Source organism: Hyla sarda, chromosome 2, assembly GCF_029499605.1.
Source record: "Hyla sarda isolate aHylSar1 chromosome 2, aHylSar1.hap1, whole genome shotgun sequence".
NCBI classification, from domain to species: domain Eukaryota; kingdom Metazoa; phylum Chordata; class Amphibia; order Anura; family Hylidae; genus Hyla; species Hyla sarda.
Genome location: NC_079190.1, coordinates 201,854,542 through 201,873,257, shown reverse-complemented (window position 1 = coordinate 201,873,257; position 18,716 = coordinate 201,854,542). Strand labels below are relative to the sequence as shown.

The following is an 18,716-nucleotide window of genomic DNA, read 5'->3' as shown; positions in this document are numbered from 1 at the left end:
TTCAGTAAGTTTGTTAACCCTTTAGGTGTTTCACAGGAATAGCAGCAAAGTGAAGGAGAAAATTCAAAATCTTAATTTTTTACACTCGTATGTTCTTGTAGACCCAGTTTTTGAATTTTTACAAGGGGTAAAATGAGAGAAATCCCTGAAAAATGTGTAACCCAATTTCTCTTGAGTAAGGAAATACCTCATATATGTATGCATAGTGTTCTGCGGGCGCAGTAGAGGGCTCAGAAGAGGAGTGACAATGGGATTTTGGAGAGTGAGTTTTTCTGAAATGGTTTTTGGGCAGCATGTCACATTTAGGAAGCCCTTATGTTACCAGAACATCAAAAAAACAAACAAAAAAACAACAAAAACAAGGCATACTATTTTGGAAACTACACCCCTCAAGGAATGTAACAAGGGGTACAGTGAGCCATAACAGTCCACTGGTGTTTGACGACTTTTCGTTAAAGTTGCATGTGTAAAGATTTTTTTTTTCGCTAAAATGCTGGTTTTCCCCCAAAGTTTACATTTTTACAAGAGGTAATAGGAGAAATTTTCCCCCAAAATTTGTAACCCCCATCTCTTCTGAGAATGGAAATTCCCCATGTGTGGACGTCAAGTGCACTGCTGGCGCACTACAATGCTCAGAAGAGGAGTCACATTTGGCTTTCGGAAAGCTAATTTTGCTGAGATGGTTTTTGGGGGGAATGTCACATTTAGAAAGCCCCTATGGTGCCAGAGCAGCAAAAATAAAAAATAAAAAAAACATACTAGTTTGAAAACTGCACCCCTCAAGGAACGTAACAAGGGGTACAGTGAGCCTTAACACCCCACAGGTGTTTGATTACTTTTTGTTAAAGTCGGATGTGTAAATGATAATTTTCTTCACTAAAATGCTGGTGTTACCCCAAATTTTTTATTTTCACAAGAGGTAATAGGAGAAAAAGCCCCCCAAAATGTGTAACCCCATGTGTGGATGTAAAGTGCTCTGTGGGCGAACTACAATGCTCAGAAGAGAAGGTGCGCCATTGAGCTTTTGGAGAGAGAATTTAATTGGAATAGAAGTCGAGGGCCATGTGCGTTCACAAAGCCCCCATGGTGCCAGAACAATTACCCTATTTTGGAAACTACACCCCTCACAGAATTTAATAAGGGGTGCAGTGAGCATTTACTGGCGTTTGACAAATCTTTTAACAGTGGGCTGTGCAAATGAAGAATTACCGCTGTTCCAAAAATCTGTCAATCCCCTGTCGGGAGTAAATGATCACTGCACCCCTTGTTACTGTTACGCCGAGCGCTCCGGGTCCCCGCTCCTCCCCGGAGCGCTCGCTTCACTCTCCCCGCGGCAGCGCTCCGGTCACGTCCTCTGACCCGGGGCGCTGCGATTCCGCTGCCAGCCGGGATGCGATTCGCGATGCGGGTAGCGCCCGCTCGCGATGCGCACCCCGGCTCCCCTACCTGACTCGCTCTCCGTCTGTTCTGTCCCGGCGCGCGCGGCCCCGCTCCCTAGGGCGCGCGCGCGCCGGGTCTCTGCGATTTAAAGGGCCACTGCGCCGCTGATTGGCGCAGTGGTTCCAATTAGTGTGTTCACCTGTGCACTTCCCTATATCACCTCACTTCCCCTGCACTCCCTTGCCGGATCTTGTTGCCTTAGTGCCAGTGAAAGCGTTCCTTGTGTGTTCCTTGCCTGTGTTTCCAGACCTTCTGCCGTTGCCCCTGACTACGATCCTTGCTGCCTGCCCCGACCTTCTGCTACGTCCGACCTTGCTTTTGCCTACTCCCTTGTACCGCGCCTATCTTCAGCAGCCAGAGAGGTGAGCCGTTGCTAGTGGATACGACCTGGTCACTACCGCCGCAGCAAGACCATCCCGCTTTGCGGCGGGCTCTGGTGAAAACCAGTAGTGGCTTAGAACCGGTCCACTAGCACGGTCCACGCCAATCCCTCTCTGGCACAGAGGATCCACTACCTGCCAGCCGGCATCGTGACAGTAGATCCGGCCATGGATCCCGCTGAAGTTCCTCTGCCAGTTGTCGCTGACCTCACCACGGTGGTCGCCCAGCAGTCACAACAGATAGCGCAACAAGGCCAACAGCTGTCTCAACTGACCGTTATGCTACAACAGTTACTACCACAGCTTCAGCAGTCATCTCCTCCGCCAGCTCCTGCACCTCCTCCGCAGCGAGTGGCCGCTCCTGGGATACGCTTATCCTTGCCGGATAAATTTGATGGGGACTCTAAGTTTTGCCGTGGCTTTCTTTCCCAATGTTCCCTGCATCTGGAGATGATGTCGGACCTGTTTCCCACTGAAAGGTCTAAGGTGGCTTTCGTAGTCAGCCTTCTGTCCGGAAAAGCCCTGTCATGGGCCACACCGCTCTGGGACCGCAATGACCCTGTCACTGCCTCTGTACACTCCTTCTTCTCGGAAATCCGAAGTGTCTTTGAGGAACCTGCCCGAGCCTCTTCTGCTGAGACTGCCCTGTTGAACCTGGTCCAGGGTAATTCTTCCGTTGGCGAGTATGCCGTACAATTCCGTACTCTTGCTTCAGAATTGTCCTGGAATAATGAGGCCCTCTGCGCGACCTTCAAAAAAGGCCTATCCAGCAACATTAAAGATGTTCTGGCCGCACGAGAAATTCCTGCTAATCTACATGAACTTATTCACCTAGCCACTCGCATTGACATGCGTTTTTCCGAAAGGCGTCAGGAACTCCGCCAAGATATGGACTCTGTTCGCACGAGGCGTTTCTTCTCCTCGGCTCCTCTCTCCTCTGGTCCCCTGCAATCTGTTCCTGTGCCTCCCGCCGTGGAGGCTATGCAGGTCGACCGGTCTCGCCTGACACCTCAAGAGAGGACACGACGCCGTATGGAGAACCTCTGCCTGTACTGTGCTAGTACCGAACACTTCCTGAGAGATTGTCCTATCCGTCCTCCCCGCCTGGAAAGACGTACGCTGACTCCGCACAAAGGTGAGACAGTCCTTGATGTCTACTCTGCTTCTCCACGTCTTACTGTGCCTGTGCGGATGTCTGCCTCTGCCTTCTCCTTCTCTACAGTGGCCTTCTTGGACTCTGGATCTGCAGGAAATTTTATTTTGGCCTCTCTCGTCAACAGGTTCAACATCCCGGTGACCAGTCTCGCCAGACCCCTCTACATCAATTGTGTAAATAATGAAAGATTGGACTGTACCATACGTTTCCGCACGGAGCCCCTTCTTATGAGCATCGGATCTCATCATGAGAGGATTGAACTTTTGGTCCTCCCCAATTGCACCTCGGAAATTCTCCTTGGACTTCCCTGGCTTCAACTTCATTCCCCTACCCTGGATTGGTCCACTGGGGAGATCAAGAGTTGGGGGTCCTCTTGTTCCAAGAACTGTCTAAAACCGGTTCCCAGTAACCCTTGCCGTAACTCTGTGGTTCCTCCAGTAACCGGTCTCCCTAAGGCCTATATGGACTTCGCGGATGTTTTCTGCAAAAAACAAGCTGAGACTCTACCCCCTCACAGGCCTTATGATTGCCCTATCGACCTCCTCCCGGGCACTACTCCACCCCGGGACAGAATTTATCCTCTCTCTGCCCCAGAGACTCTTGCCATGTCCGAATACGTCCAGGAGAATTTAAAAAAGGGCTTTATCCGTAAATCCTCCTCTCCTGCCGGAGCCGGATTTTTCTTTGTGTCCAAAAAAGATGGCTCCCTACGTCCTTGCATTGACTACCGCGGTCTTAATAAAATCACGGTTAAGAACCGCTACCCCTTACCCCTCATCTCTGAACTCTTTGATCGCCTCCAAGGTGCCCACATCTTCACTAAATTGGACTTAAGAGGCGCCTATAACCTCATCCGCATCAGAGAGGGGGACGAGTGGAAAACGGCATTTAACACCAGAGATGGACACTTTGAGTATCTGGTCATGCCCTTTGGACTGTGCAACGCCCCTGCCGTCTTCCAAGACTTTGTCAATGAAATTTTTCGTGATCTGTTATACTCCTGTGTTGTTGTATATCTGGACGATATCCTAATTTTTTCTGCCAATCTAGAAGAACACCGCCAGCATGTCCGTATGGTTCTTCAGAGACTTCGTGACAACCAACTCTATGCCAAAATTGAGAAATGTCTGTTTGAATGCCAATCTCTTCCTTTTCTAGGATATTTGGTCTCTGGCCAGGGACTACAGATGGATCCAGACAAACTCTCTGCCGTCTTAGATTGGCCACGCCCCTCCGGACTCCGTGCTATCCAACGCTTTTTGGGGTTCGCCAATTATTACAGGCAATTTATTCCACATTTTTCTACCATTGTGGCTCCTATCGTGGCTTTAACTAAAAAAAATGCTGATCCCAAGTCCTGGCCTCCTCAAGCAGAAGACGCCTTTAAACGACTCAAGTCTGCCTTTTCTTCGGCTCCCGTCCTCTCCAGACCTGACCCTTCCAAACCCTTCCTATTGGAGGTTGATGCCTCCTCAGTGGGAGCTGGAGCTGTTCTTCTACAAAAAAATTCTTCCGGGCATGCTGTCACTTGTGGTTTTTTCTCTAGGACCTTCTCTCCAGCGGAGAGGAACTACTCCATCGGGGATCGAGAGCTTCTAGCCATTAAATTAGCACTTGAGGAATGGAGGCATCTGCTGGAGGGATCAAGTTCTCCTGTTATTATCTACACCGACCACAAGAACCTCTCCTACCTCCAGTCTGCCCAACGGCTGAATCCTCGCCAGGCCCGGTGGTCTCTGTTCTTTGCCCGATTTAATTTTGAGATTCACTTTCGTCCTGCCGATAAGAACATTAGGGCCGATGCTCTCTCTCGTTCCTCGGATGCCTCAGAAGTTGAACTCTCTCCGCAACACATCATTCCACCTGACTGCCTGATCTCCACTTCTCCTGCCTCCATCAGGCAGACTCCTCCAGGAAAGACCTTTGTTTCTCCTCGCCAACGCCTCGGAATCCTCAAATGGGGTCACTCCTCCCATCTCGCAGGTCATGCGGGTATCAAGAAATCTGTGCAACTCATCTCCCGCTTCTATTGGTGGCCGACTCTGGAGACGGATGTTGTGGACTTTGTGCGAGCCTGCACTATCTGTGCCCGGGATAAGACTCCTCGCCAGAAGCCCGCTGGTTTTCTTCATCCTCTGCCTGTCCCCGAACAGCCTTGGTCTCTGATTGGTATGGATTTTATTACTGATTTACCCCCTTCCCGTGGCAACACTGTTATTTGGGTGGTCGTTGATCGATTCTCCAAAATGGCACATTTCATCCCTCTTCCTGGTCTTCCTTCTGCGCCTCAGTTGGCTAAACAATTTTTTGTACACATTTTTCGTCTTCACGGGTTGCCTACGCAGATTGTCTCGGATAGAGGCGTCCAATTCGTGTCTAAATTCTGGAGGGCTCTCTGTAAACAACTCAAGATTAAATTAAATTTTTCTTCTGCATATCATCCCCAGTCCAATGGACAAGTAGAAAGGATTAACCAGATCTTGGGTGATTATTTGCGACATTTTGTTTCCTCCCGCCAGGATGACTGGGCAGATCTCCTCCCATGGGCCGAATTCTCGTATAACTTCAGGGTCTCTGAGTCTTCCTCCAAATCCCCATTTTTCGTGGTGTACGGCCGTCACCCTCTTCCCCCCCTCCCTACTCCCTTGCCCTCTGGTCTGCCCGCTGTGGATGAAATTTCTCGTGACCTTTCCATCATATGGAGAGAGACCCAAAATTCTCTCTTACAGGCTTCATCACGCATGAAGAAGTTCGCGGATAAGAAAAGAAGAGCTCCCCCCGTTTTTTCCCCTGGAGACAAGGTATGGCTCTCCGCTAAATATGTCCGCTTCCGTGTCCCTAGCTACAAGTTGGGACCACGCTATCTTGGTCCTTTCAAAATTTTGTGTCAAATTAATCCTGTCTCTTATAAACTTCTTCTTCCTCCCTCTCTTCGTATCCCTAATGCCTTTCACGTCTCTCTTCTCAAACCACTCATCCTCAACCGTTTTTCTCCCAAATCTGTTCCTCCCACTCCTGTTTCCGGCTCCTCGGACATCTTCTCGGTCAAAGAAATTTTAGCTGCCAAAAAGGTCAGAGGGAAAAATTTTTTTTTAGTGGACTGGGAGGGTTGTGGTCCTGAAGAGAGATCCTGGGAACCTGAGGACAACATCCTAGACAAAAGTCTGCTCCTCAGGTTCTCAGGCTCTAAGAAGAGGGGGAGACCCAAGGGGGGGGGTACTGTTACGCCGAGCGCTCCGGGTCCCCGCTCCTCCCCGGAGCGCTCGCTTCACTCTCCCCGCGGCAGCGCTCCGGTCACGTCCTCTGACCCGGGGCGCTGCGATTCCGCTGCCAGCCGGGATGCGATTCGCGATGCGGGTAGCGCCCGCTCGCGATGCGCACCCCGGCTCCCCTACCTGACTCGCTCTCCGTCTGTTCTGTCCCGGCGCGCGCGGCCCCGCTCCCTAGGGCGCGCGCGCGCCGGGTCTCTGCGATTTAAAGGGCCACTGCGCCGCTGATTGGCGCAGTGGTTCCAATTAGTGTGTTCACCTGTGCACTTCCCTATATCACCTCACTTCCCCTGCACTCCCTTGCCGGATCTTGTTGCCTTAGTGCCAGTGAAAGCGTTCCTTGTGTGTTCCTTGCCTGTGTTTCCAGACCTTCTGCCGTTGCCCCTGACTACGATCCTTGCTGCCTGCCCCGACCTTCTGCTACGTCCGACCTTGCTTTTGCCTACTCCCTTGTACCGCGCCTATCTTCAGCAGCCAGAGAGGTGAGCCGTTGCTAGTGGATACGACCTGGTCACTACCGCCGCAGCAAGACCATCCCGCTTTGCGGCGGGCTCTGGTGAAAACCAGTAGTGGCTTAGAACCGGTCCACTAGCACGGTCCACGCCAATCCCTCTCTGGCACAGAGGATCCACTACCTGCCAGCCGGCATCGTGACAGTTACATTCCGTGAGGGGTGTAGTTTCCACTGTTCTGGCACCATGGGGGCTTTGTAAACACACATGGCCTTCAATTTCGGACACATTCTATCTCCAAAAGCCCAATGACGCTCCTTCTCTTCTGAACATTGTAGTGCGCCCGCAGAGCATTTTACATCCACATATGGGGTATTTTTCCTTGTGAAAATGAAGAATGTAAGGTAAATTTTACTTTTCATTTTCACATCCAACTTTAATGAAAATTAAACTCCTTGTTACGTTTCGTGAAGGGTGTTGTTTCCAAAATGGAGTCACATGTGGGAATTTATTGTTTTGTGTTTATGTCAGAACCACTGTAAAATCAGCCACCCCTGTTCAAATTACCAATTTAGACCTCAAATTTACATAGTGCGCTCTCACTTCTGAGCCATGTTGTGCACCCGCAGAGCACTTTGCATCCACTTATGGGGTATTTCCTTACTCGGAAATGGTGTTACAAATTTTTGGGGTCTTTTTTTCCATTTACCGCTTGTGAAAATTTAAAGTATGGGGCAACACCAGCATGTTAGTGTAATAAATTTAATTTCTTTTTTTACACTAACATGCTGGTGTAGACCCCAACTTTACCTTTTCATAAGGGATAAAAGGAGAAAAAGACCCACAGAATTTGTAATGCAATTTCTCCCGAGTACTTAAATACCCCATATGTGGCACTAAACTGTTACCTTGAAATGTGACAGGGCTCCAAAGCGAGAAAGCACCATGCGCATTTGAGTCCTAAATTAGGGATTTGCATCTACCACCAAAATACCCTATAGCAGTTTCTCCCAAACAAAGTGTCTCCAGCTGTTGCAAAACTCCCAGCATGCCTTGACAGTCAGTGGCTGTCCGGCAATACTGGGAGTTGTTGTTTTTCAATTGCTGGAGGCTCCATTTTGGAAACAGTGCCATACAATACTTTTTTATTTTTATTGGGTGGGGGGGGGGACTGTGTAAGGGGGTGAATATGTAGTGTTTAACTTTTTATTTTGTGTGGGTGTAGTGTAGTGTTTGCAAAATTTGCAGTATCTCAAACTTGCAGCAGAAAACTCTCTATAAACCTCCGCCTGTGTGAATGTACCCTGTACATTCACATGGGGGAGCAAACTTTCAGCTGTTGCAAAACTACAACTGCCAGCATGCACTAACAGACCATTCATGCTAGGAGTTGTAGTTATGCAACAGCTGTTGGCACATTGGTAGCGAAACTGTTACATACTGTGCTCCGGCGGTTAGCACCGGCTGTGAGCGCAGTAGCCCCGTGTCCTCGGTCACTGGCGGGGCCGGGATTTGCATTGCGGGACGCGAGATGCGAATCCTGGCCCGTCACTTACCCACGTCCACTCCTGCTGCTTCATCTCAGCCTCGATGCGCGTGCGCCGGAGCTTTGAAATTTAAAGGGCCAGTGCACCCATAATTAGTAAGTGCACCTGAACACTACATTATAAATACCTGCACCTCCCACACATCCCTGCCGGATCTTCAGTGCTCATTGCCTAAGAAAAAGCATTCCCATTGCCTGTTTTGCCTACCCGTGTTACCAGACTTCCTTGCTACGTTTTTTGACTACGAACCTTTGCCACCTGCCTTGACCTTCTGCTAAACTGACTACGCCTCTGTCTCATCCTCCTGTACCTCGCCTTGCCCAGTACCTGTGTGGTCGAGCCTTATCGGGGGTAGCGACCTGGGTGCCGTCTGCCGAAGCAAATCCATCCTGCCTTGCGGCGGGCTCTGGTGAAGTCATCAGAGTCATCAGCCACACAGATAGAGGATCCACTACTTGCTCCGTGACATCCGCATCCAGGTACGTGACAGAAACACTGAGAGTTTGTTACTTAACTCAGTGTTTCGCAAGCAGTGTGCCTCCAGCTGTTGCAAAACTAGAACTCCCAGCATGTATGATCTCTTAGTGCATGCTGGGAGTTGCATTTTTACAACAGCTGGAGGCACACTGGTTGCAAAACACCGAGTTAGGACACAAACTCTGTTTCACAACCAGTGTACCTTCAGCAGTTGCAAAACTGCAAAACTCTCAGCATGCATTGACAGTCGAAGGGCATGCTGAGAGTTATCGTTATGCAACAGCTGGATGCACACTTTTTCCATAGGAAATGTGCCACCAGCTGTTGCATAACTACAACCCCCAGCATGCACGGACAGCTGAATGGCATGCTAGGAGTTGTAGATGGAACTCCAGCTGTTGCAAAAATACAACTTCCAGCATGCGTTTTGGCTGTGCGTGCTGAGTGTTGTTGCTAAGCATCCTGAACCGCCGGGACTTCCACCACTGCTGCCACTGCTCCTGCTGCTCTGTCCACTTCCGCCGCTCCTGAGGGTACCCGGACAGCCCCATTCACTCCTTTTTTTCCGGGTCACCAGAGACTTGATTGACCCAGAATTGCCGCAAATCACTGCGAGGGGTTTTCACGGGGTGCCTGCTGAATGATTTCAGCAGGCATCCCAGAAATATCATGGGCATACAGGTACGCCCTGGGTCCTTAAATACTGGGGAGCCAGGGTGTATCTGTACGCCCTGTGTCCTTAAGTGGTTAATGATTAGCACAATGAGTGGGTGCTGCAAGTCCACACAAGGTTGCATTACTTTACATAGAATGAAAGCAACAGGTCCCTCAGACATTCACAGTCTTACCTAGTCACCTGAAACTTTGAGAGCCAACAGACTCCAGTCCCCAGGTAGCCTGATGTCAGTGACGTCACGATTAGCTGCTGCGGCCCTCTCTCCTTTTCTGGTTCTGCTACGCTCATCTTTGACATTGTTAGTTGACATGAGGAGTTGGTTTAGGCAGATGTGTCTACGCAGGGCATGTCTGCTATCAAGCAGTGGAAGGTCAAAAAAGTGGAGTTTACTTCGTGGACTGCCGCTGGGCCAGCCCATGGCTCACATGCCAAAAGAGAGGCTTCCGTGTACCATATGTTCACCATCAATGGACTACACCTGGCTTTAATAATCTACTATCCAAATTCCATCATAAAGAGACTATGTAAGAAACGCAAAAGTATTCACATCTCCACACTATTGATCCACTTTTACCATAACCTACTCTAAGTAGCTGTGGCATAGTTCTTTGTGACACATAGCTAACTTCACCCCAAACATTTAATTCTTCTGCCAACTTTAGTAAAGCCAAGATCTGTGTCTATATTTAACAAACTGTATGGTCAGTTTAGTGAGGTCAAATTTCTGGAGTAACCATTGTTCCATGAAAAAGGATGTCCAGTCTACATACTCAGCAGAGAAGTGAATGCACATACAGGATCTCTATCACATAAAGGGAACTTGCCATAACTTTCACACTGCCTAAACAGTCATTGGAGTGCTCCCACAAGCCTTGATTTATAGATCTCTTCCTGTTAGATATCTATCAATCTAGACTGGTGGGGCAAACAGGAGCCCCCAGGGAGCCCTTCAATGAATTATGATCCAGGTAGAGTGAAAGTGATTGCATGATTCTTTAAAATAGAGATGAGAAGCAGCAAAAAGACAGATTACACCTATTGAGCAATGACCTGGTACTATGAAGAAGCCATATTCTACAAGTAAAAACAGAAAAGTGAAATATTTTACAAAGTACTGTTATAGAACAAATACAAGTGCTATGTAATAGATTACTTTTTATTGCACTGGAAATTCCCATTGCTTCCTGGCCTCTCCAAAACAACACCTTCTTTTTTTACCACAGTTAAAATCAAGTACAATGGTTTAAAATATAACAAAAATAACCTATTCCAAAAAGTATTTAATCATGTAAGACATGCAGTCAGTGACTATGAATATTTTCTCTTATAGCTCTATGGTTATATATGAGACCTTGAGCCAACAGGACAATTAAAATGATTGATTTGACTGTATTATTATGTATATAACATTATAACTTTCAAACACAAATAATGTGAAGTAGATGTGTTTGCTTCCTAGAAATGTTTAGTTCCTAGAGTGCTTAGAAAAATGACATGACAGTCTGGCAGATGAATGGCAAAGTTTACAACTATTGTGGAATATTAGATTAACATTAGCCCTCAATAATTGAAAATTAGCACTTGTGAAATCAAACAGATCTAAGTAGTTACCAGGTAAAGCAGTTTGTAATGAAAGCAAAATTGTAACTTTAGGGGGAAACAACAGCCCCTTGAAAAAGGATACGAAACGGTGTTGGGGTACAGAGTAGTGCAATCATTGGTAAGCAATAGGCACCTTACACACTTGTATATTATGCACTTTATTGCTTTCAGTAGCGTTTTTTTCGCACTTTCAAATTTCTTTGTGTAGATGGAGTCAATATAAGGGGATATTTAGTACCCAATTGTCAGCTTTATTTGCTGCGGGGTATTATAGGATATGTACCAGTAATAAATTGCTTCCTGCACAAAACCCAAGCATTATACAATACAGGTGCTCCCAGATATACTCTATTAAAATTTATAAGCTCACTGTTGGTTGCCCGGGTCAATTTTTTGGTCCCCAATTGGACAAGTATTTGAGATTGCTGTCCATACATATGTTTTTAATTGTGTTATCAATAAAATTATACGTTTTATTCAAGCGGTATAGTGTGAACTCCTATTCTTTTTTCCTCTGTGTTGTACTCAGAGGGTGTCAACCTGATTTGCCTCTTTTTAAATAAAATCCCCACCCATCTGAATAATGGAAATGCGGGGGGGGGGGGGGGGCAGTGTTTAAGCACCTGAGGATACAAAATAGAATGATAAACTTTTTTTTTACACTGCCTACAGTTTTTTTTACACTGCCTCTTTAAATTAACACCTTCTAGAGATGATAGGTATTGGACTCGTTACAAGTAACCTGATCTAATAAAGTGTCTGTTGTCAATACTAAATATTGATGATATTCAATGATGATTGCTTCAACCTTTATTTTTCTATGTAAGGGTAACTGCATCATATAGGCTCGGTCCCGGGACCCGTGGCTAATGCTAGACATCACTGATCGTGGTGATGTCCGATATTAACCCTTTAGATGAGGCAATTAAAGTTTATTGCCGCATCTAAAGTAAAAAAAAAAACATTCTTGGCAGCTCAGTCGGGTTGAGCGGGATCACCGAGGTGAAACCGCAGTGTCCCAATCAGCTGTACTGACACAAGGAGGGTCCCTTCCTGCATCCTTGTTGTCCGATCACCGAATGACTACTCTGTGCCTGAGATCCAGGCAGGAGCAGTGAAGTTCTGAAAACACTGATCAATGCTATGCTATGGCATAGCATTGATCAGTGTCTGCAATCAGTGTAATGCATGTTATAGTCCCCTATGGGGGCTATAACATTGCAAAAAAAAAAAAGTGAAAAAAAAGTTTATAAAGATGATTTAACCCCTTCCCTAATAAAAGTTTGAATCACCCTCCTGTTCCCATATAAAAATAAATATAAACATATGTGGTGTCGCCACATGCGTAAATGTCCGAACTATAAAAATATATTGTTAATTAAACTGCGCGATCAATGGCGTACACGTAAAAAAGTCCAAAATAGCGTATTTTTGGTTGGTTTTTATATCATAAAACAATTTATGAAAAGGGACCAAAAAGTCAAATCAAAACCAAAAATGAGCCCTCATACATCCCCGTATGTGGAAAAATAAAAAAAGTTATAGAGGTCAGAAGAGGACATTTTTAAACGTATTCATTTTCGTGCATGTAGTTATGATTATTTTTCAGAAGTAAGACAAAATCAAACCTATATAAGTAGGGTATTATTTTAATCGTATGGACCTACAGAATAAAGAGAAGGTTTCATTTTTACCAGTAGCAACCAATCAAATTTGCTTCTCTTATTTTTCTGAGGCCTTTTTAACAATTAGAGAAGCAATCCCATTGGTTGCTATGGCAAACTGGTCAACTTTTCCTCTGTACAGGTTTTAATAAATCTCCCCAGTTAATTCTAATATTATGTTTGCTTTTAAACGTCTTTTTATTTGAATATTTTATAATTTAATATATTATATTGATTTCCAAAATGTAACAGAAAATTGCAGTTAAAATAGTTTGAAACATGAATTATTGTCTTCCTCAGGAAATTTGACTTATCTTTGGAGAAGTGGATGAAACTACAGGAGGACATGAATAACTTCAACCATTGGTTAGGTGAAGCTGAGTCGGTCCTTGCTGATCATCAAGGTGAAACACGAGATTTGGAGAAAGCTAAACAACACCAGCAGAAGGTGAAGGTAGGAATTGCAAAAACTGATCATTCCCATAAATGATGTTCCTTTTTCCCCAGTCTGCATTCTAAGTATTTGTCTCAATAATGGTCTGACGAATATTGGATAAAATTAGGTATTTAATGAATGACAGCAGAATTACTACTTAAGATTTGTATGTTTTGCTTATTAATTGACACATGAACATTGAAGAGTAATTACAAAAAGTGCCAAATATGTGTTTTATAGCAAGATAGAGCATGTTTATTTTCTCATCTTGTTCCATGCAAAAAAAAAAAAAGAAAGAAAGAAAAGCAACATTGTGCATTAAACTCAACTGTCACAGTAGAAGACACATTAATATGTGTGTTGACATCCATAAGGTTAGAAGTGTTAGAAGCAATCAGGCAGTATTGTAGAGATGTAATCTGGCATGAGCAAGATACAATTTCATATGTTTCATCTAAACTGTGCATGCATTGTAGACTCATATAATAGAAGATACAGCAAGTTTGGTTTGCAGCAAAAAAGTTAAGGGTCACATAATTTTTTTTTATGTTTAAAGGGGTACTCCACCGCTAGACATGTTATCCCCTATCCAAAGAATAGGGGATAGCATGTCTAATTGTGAGGACCCCTTTGATCTCTGTCACGGCACCCCAGTCATGCGGTGCGCAGAGCAAACTCCGCTTCGTGCCAGATGACTGGTGATCACGGCCGCCTGCCCCCCACATTCATGTCTATGGGAGGAGGCATGACGGCTGTGGACTAGCCATCATGCCCCCTCCCATAGACATGAATGGAGGGGGCGTGGCATGATATCACGATCACGGAAGCCCCGGGCTCCTGTGATCGTAATGCTGTTGTGCCGGCATGGAGATCACGCGATCAGACAGGTTGTCTGCTATTCTTTGGATTAACCCTGCCAATTTGTTCAAAGTACATGTTGATAAAGTTGAGTACCATGCATACAGAAAAGCCCCATAGAAATCATTAGACTGGGATAGTTATGTGTCTGAGTTTTGCAGTCCATAATAGAAGATTCTTGCATTATTTTCCCCCATACATGGGGTTTTCATTACTTTTGAGCTAATACACTACATACTTGTTTCCTTTATATGGAGTTTCTTTATAGAGGAGTTATTCTCAAGTTCTTATATCCCAATAGTGTATTCAATCAGGGCTCACCTCCCATTCTGCAATTTGTACATATTTCAGTAATAGATAGCAAATTATATTTATAAATTGCTCAATGGTATAGTTTGAAGTATGATTTATTTAAATCTGATGTGATTGTTACGCCTAGCGCTCCGGGTCCCCGCTCCTCCCCGGAGCGCTCACGGCGTCCTTCTCCCTGCAGCTCCCCGGTCGGTCCCGCTGACCGGGAGCGCTGCTCTGTCATGGCCGTTGGGGATGCGATTCGCACAGCGGGACGCGCCCGCTCGCGAATCGCATCCCAGGTCACTTACCCGTTCCCGTCTCCTGCTGTCATGTGCTGGCGCGCGCGGCTCCGCTCTCTAGGGCGCGCGCGCGCCAGCTCCCTGAGATTTAAAGGGCCAGTGCACCAATGATTGGTGCCTGGCCCAATTAGCTTAATTGGCTCCCACCTGTTCCCTGGCTATATCTAGTCTCCTCCCTTGTACTCCCTTGCCGGATCTTGTTGCCTTAGTGCCAGTGAAAGCGTTTTGTGTGTTTATAACCAGTGTACCAGATCTCCTGCTATCTCCCCTGACTACGAATCTTGCCGCCTGCCCCCGACCTTCTGCTTCGTCCGACTTTGCTTCTGCCTACTCCCTTGTACCTCGCCTATCTTCAGTATCTTCAGCAGCCAGAGAGGTTGAGCCGTTGCTAGGGGATACGACCTGGTCACTACCGCCGCAGCAAGACCATCCCGCTTTGCGGCGGGCTCTGGTGAAAACCAGTAGTGTCTTAGAACCGGTCCACTAGCACGGTCCTCGCTATCCCTCTCTGGCACAGAGGATCCACCTCCTGCCAGCCGGCATCGTGACAGTAGATCCGGCCATGGATCCCGCTGAGGTTCCCCTGCCAGTTGTCTCTGATATCGCCCGACAGATCGCCCATCTAACCCACCAGCTGTCGGAAGTGTCCACCATTGTGCACCAACATTCGCAACTTCTTCAGCAATCATCTCCTTCGCCAGCTCCTGCACCTCCTCCGCTGCGAGTGGCCACTCCTAGCCTCCACCTGTCCTTGCCGGACAAATTTAATGGGGACTCTAAGTTTTGCCGTGGCTTTCTTTCGCAATGTTCATTGCACCTGGAGATGATGTCGGACCTGTTTCCCACTGAAAGGTCTAAGGTGGCTTTCGTAGTCAGCCTTCTGTCTGGAAAAGCTCTGTCTTGGGCCACACCGCTCTGGGACCGCAATGACCCCGTCACTGCCTCCGTACACTCCTTCTTCTCGGAAATCCGAAGTGTCTTTGAGGAACCTGCCCGAGCCTCTTCTGCTGAGACTGCCCTGTTGAACCTGGTCCAGGGTAATTCTTCCGTTGGCGAGTATGCCGTACAATTCCGTACTCTTGCTTCAGAATTATCCTGGAACAATGAGGCCCTCTGCGCGACCTTCAAAAAAGGCCTATCCAGCAACATTAAAGATGTTCTGGCCGCACGAGAAATGCCTGCTAATCTTCATGAACTTATTCATCTAGCCACTCGCATTGACATGCGTTTTTCTGAGAGGCATCAAGAGCTCCGCCAGGAAAAAGACTTTGATCTCTGGACACCTCTCCCACAGTCTCCACTGCAATCTGCGCCTAGGCCTCCCGCCGAGGAGGCCATGCAAGTGGATCGGTCTCGCCTGACCCTGGAAGAGAGGAATCGCCGTAAGGAAGAGAATCTTTGCCTGTACTGTGCCAGTACTGAACATTTTTTGGTGGATTGCCCAATCCGTCCTCCACGTCTGGGAAACGCACGCCCGCACCCAGCTCTCGTGGGTGTGGCGTCTCTTGATGCTAAGTCGGCTTCTCCACGTCTCACGGTGCCTGTTCGGATTTCTGCTTCAGCCAGCTCTTCTCTCTCAGCCGTGGCCTGCCTGGACTCTGGAGCTTCTGGAAATTTTATTCGGGAGTCCCTAGTGAATAGATTCCGCATTCCGGTGACCCGTCTTGTCAAGCCACTCCACGTTTCCGCGGTCAACGGAGCCAAGTTGGATTGCACCATACGTTTCCGCACGGAGCCCCTTCTTATGAGCATCGGATCTCATCATGAGAGGATTGAACTTTTGGTCCTCCCCAATTGCACCTCGGAAATTCTCCTTGGACTTCCCTGGCTTCAACTTCATTCCCCTACCCTGGATTGGTCCACTGGGGAGATCAGGAGTTGGGGGTCCTCTTGTTCCAAGAACTGTCTAAAACCGGTTCCCAGTACTCCCTGCCGTGACCCTGTGGTTCCTCCTGTATCCGGTCCCCCTAAGGTCATTAAGGACTCTGCCTGCCACAGGAAATGCCCCTCCCCCCCTCCCAGTTCCATCAGGCAAGCTTCTGTGTCCCCTCATGGCCCTCGTCCTGGTGTCACACTGCCCCGTGCCAGGTCTCGCCCTCTGCCCTCTCTCCCCATTCCTACTCCTGCGGTTCTGCCTGCCGTTGAGGAATCCCTCCATCCTTTCCCGGGGTCCTCATCCCAGGGGAGGCAGTTACCCGATAAAGAGAAGGGGAGACCTAAGGGGGGGGGTACTGTTACGCCTAGCGCTCCGGGTCCCCGCTCCTCCCCGGAGCGCTCACGGCGTCCTTCTCCCTGCAGCTCCCCGGTCGGTCCCGCTGACCGGGAGCGCTGCTCTGTCATGGCCGTTGGGGATGCGATTCGCACAGCGGGACGCGCCCGCTCGCGAATCGCATCCCAGGTCACTTACCCGTTCCCGTCTCCTGCTGTCATGTGCTGGCGCGCGCGGCTCCGCTCTCTAGGGCGCGCGCGCGCCAGCTCCCTGAGATTTAAAGGGCCAGTGCACCAATGATTGGTGCCTGGCCCAATTAGCTTAATTGGCTCCCACCTGTTCCCTGGCTATATCTAGTCTCCTCCCTTGTACTCCCTTGCCGGATCTTGTTGCCTTAGTGCCAGTGAAAGCGTTTTGTGTGTTTATAACCAGTGTACCAGATCTCCTGCTATCTCCCCTGACTACGAATCTTGCCGCCTGCCCCCGACCTTCTGCTTCGTCCGACTTTGCTTCTGCCTACTCCCTTGTACCTCGCCTATCTTCAGTATCTTCAGCAGCCAGAGAGGTTGAGCCGTTGCTAGGGGATACGACCTGGTCACTACCGCCGCAGCAAGACCATCCCGCTTTGCGGCGGGCTCTGGTGAAAACCAGTAGTGTCTTAGAACCGGTCCACTAGCACGGTCCTCGCTATCCCTCTCTGGCACAGAGGATCCACCTCCTGCCAGCCGGCATCGTGACAGTGATGTATGTAGAAATATATAATATATATATGGTATTTTCCTCCATTGTACTATGTTGGGATTTGTGAGTACAGCCGTCTTCTGTACTATATTTCTTTACTGTGTTTTACTATTGAAATGTGTGTCTTACTGGAAGAGATTTGTATTTGATCCAAGGAATTGGGAACACGATATATAGATGACAAATAATGCTTGTTGTTCTATTTTTGTGTGCAAAATATTTGTCTTACTTGAATACTTTTCATTCCAGGAATCTTCCTTTATGTAGGATATTTTTGTCTTGTTTTCTGATTACTTTAGACACAACTTCTAGTATCTGAAAAGCTTATATGATGGAATGTGCGCAATGACAATACTTTATTAGGATAAGCAATAGAGAGAAACCGACTTTACAGCCTTTTAATAGTCAGACAGATTGTTGTTATTTGATCTCTCTGTATAGAGGACTATATTAAAATTAAAGGAAATCTCAGAAAATGCTTTCACAAGTATGCAAATGACCTTGTGATCCAAGCAAGAAATTTTCATTTCAGGACAGCTCTATGAAGTTCAGATATGCCTAATCCTCTTTTGTAGAATGCTTTATTTTAATAAGTCATGTTGTTTGTTTAAATATCTTTGAATATTTGCGCATAAACCTTCAGTCCTTGTTAATCAATAGACAGCTGATGTATGCCATAAAAGTGCAAAAAGGTGGTTTTTAAGCAGCATAGAAATATTTTCAAGAGATTGGCTCATTATTATTAGGTTTTTAACCCTTTAGAATCAGTGTATCATATGGATAGCTAGGGCATATTATTTAGAGAACCATAGCACTCGCAGAAGCTGCACTTGCCAGAAGAACTATGCTATGATGCCATGTCTATTATATCACACACCACTGGGTTTTGAGGACAACATATTGTTTAATTGTTCTCCTTTTTTTTGCTAATGACTATTACAATATGGCAAATACCATAATATTGGTTCATGTCAGCATGCAATAACGCATTTAACCGTTATTGCAGTTATAGAACTATATCTGTATGCAATAGCAATGCCATGCATCAAATCCTTTACTACTTTATGAGCAACTACTTATTTGTAAACAAATGTTTCTTTAATACCAAAACAAAGAAAACCATTATAGCTTAACCTACTAAACAAAGGACTGTATGCATATCAAACATGTAACTAACAACTGCATGAATTTGTAACACTCTAACAGGAAGCAGGTA

The 18,716-nt window shown here is 46.8% G+C and overlaps 1 protein-coding gene across 2 annotated transcripts in view; it reads left to right on the top strand.

Moving 5' to 3' along the window:
• DMD (dystrophin) overlaps positions 1-18,716 on the top strand; it is a 2,642,350-nt gene that overhangs the window by 1,229,705 nt on the left and 1,393,929 nt on the right. For both annotated transcript variants that reach the window (XM_056556147.1, XM_056556148.1), the window contains exon 44: positions 12,964-13,117. In XM_056556147.1, coding sequence (XP_056412122.1) covers positions 12,964-13,117 — 154 coding nt within the window. The remainder of the gene's footprint in view (positions 1-12,963; positions 13,118-18,716) is intronic.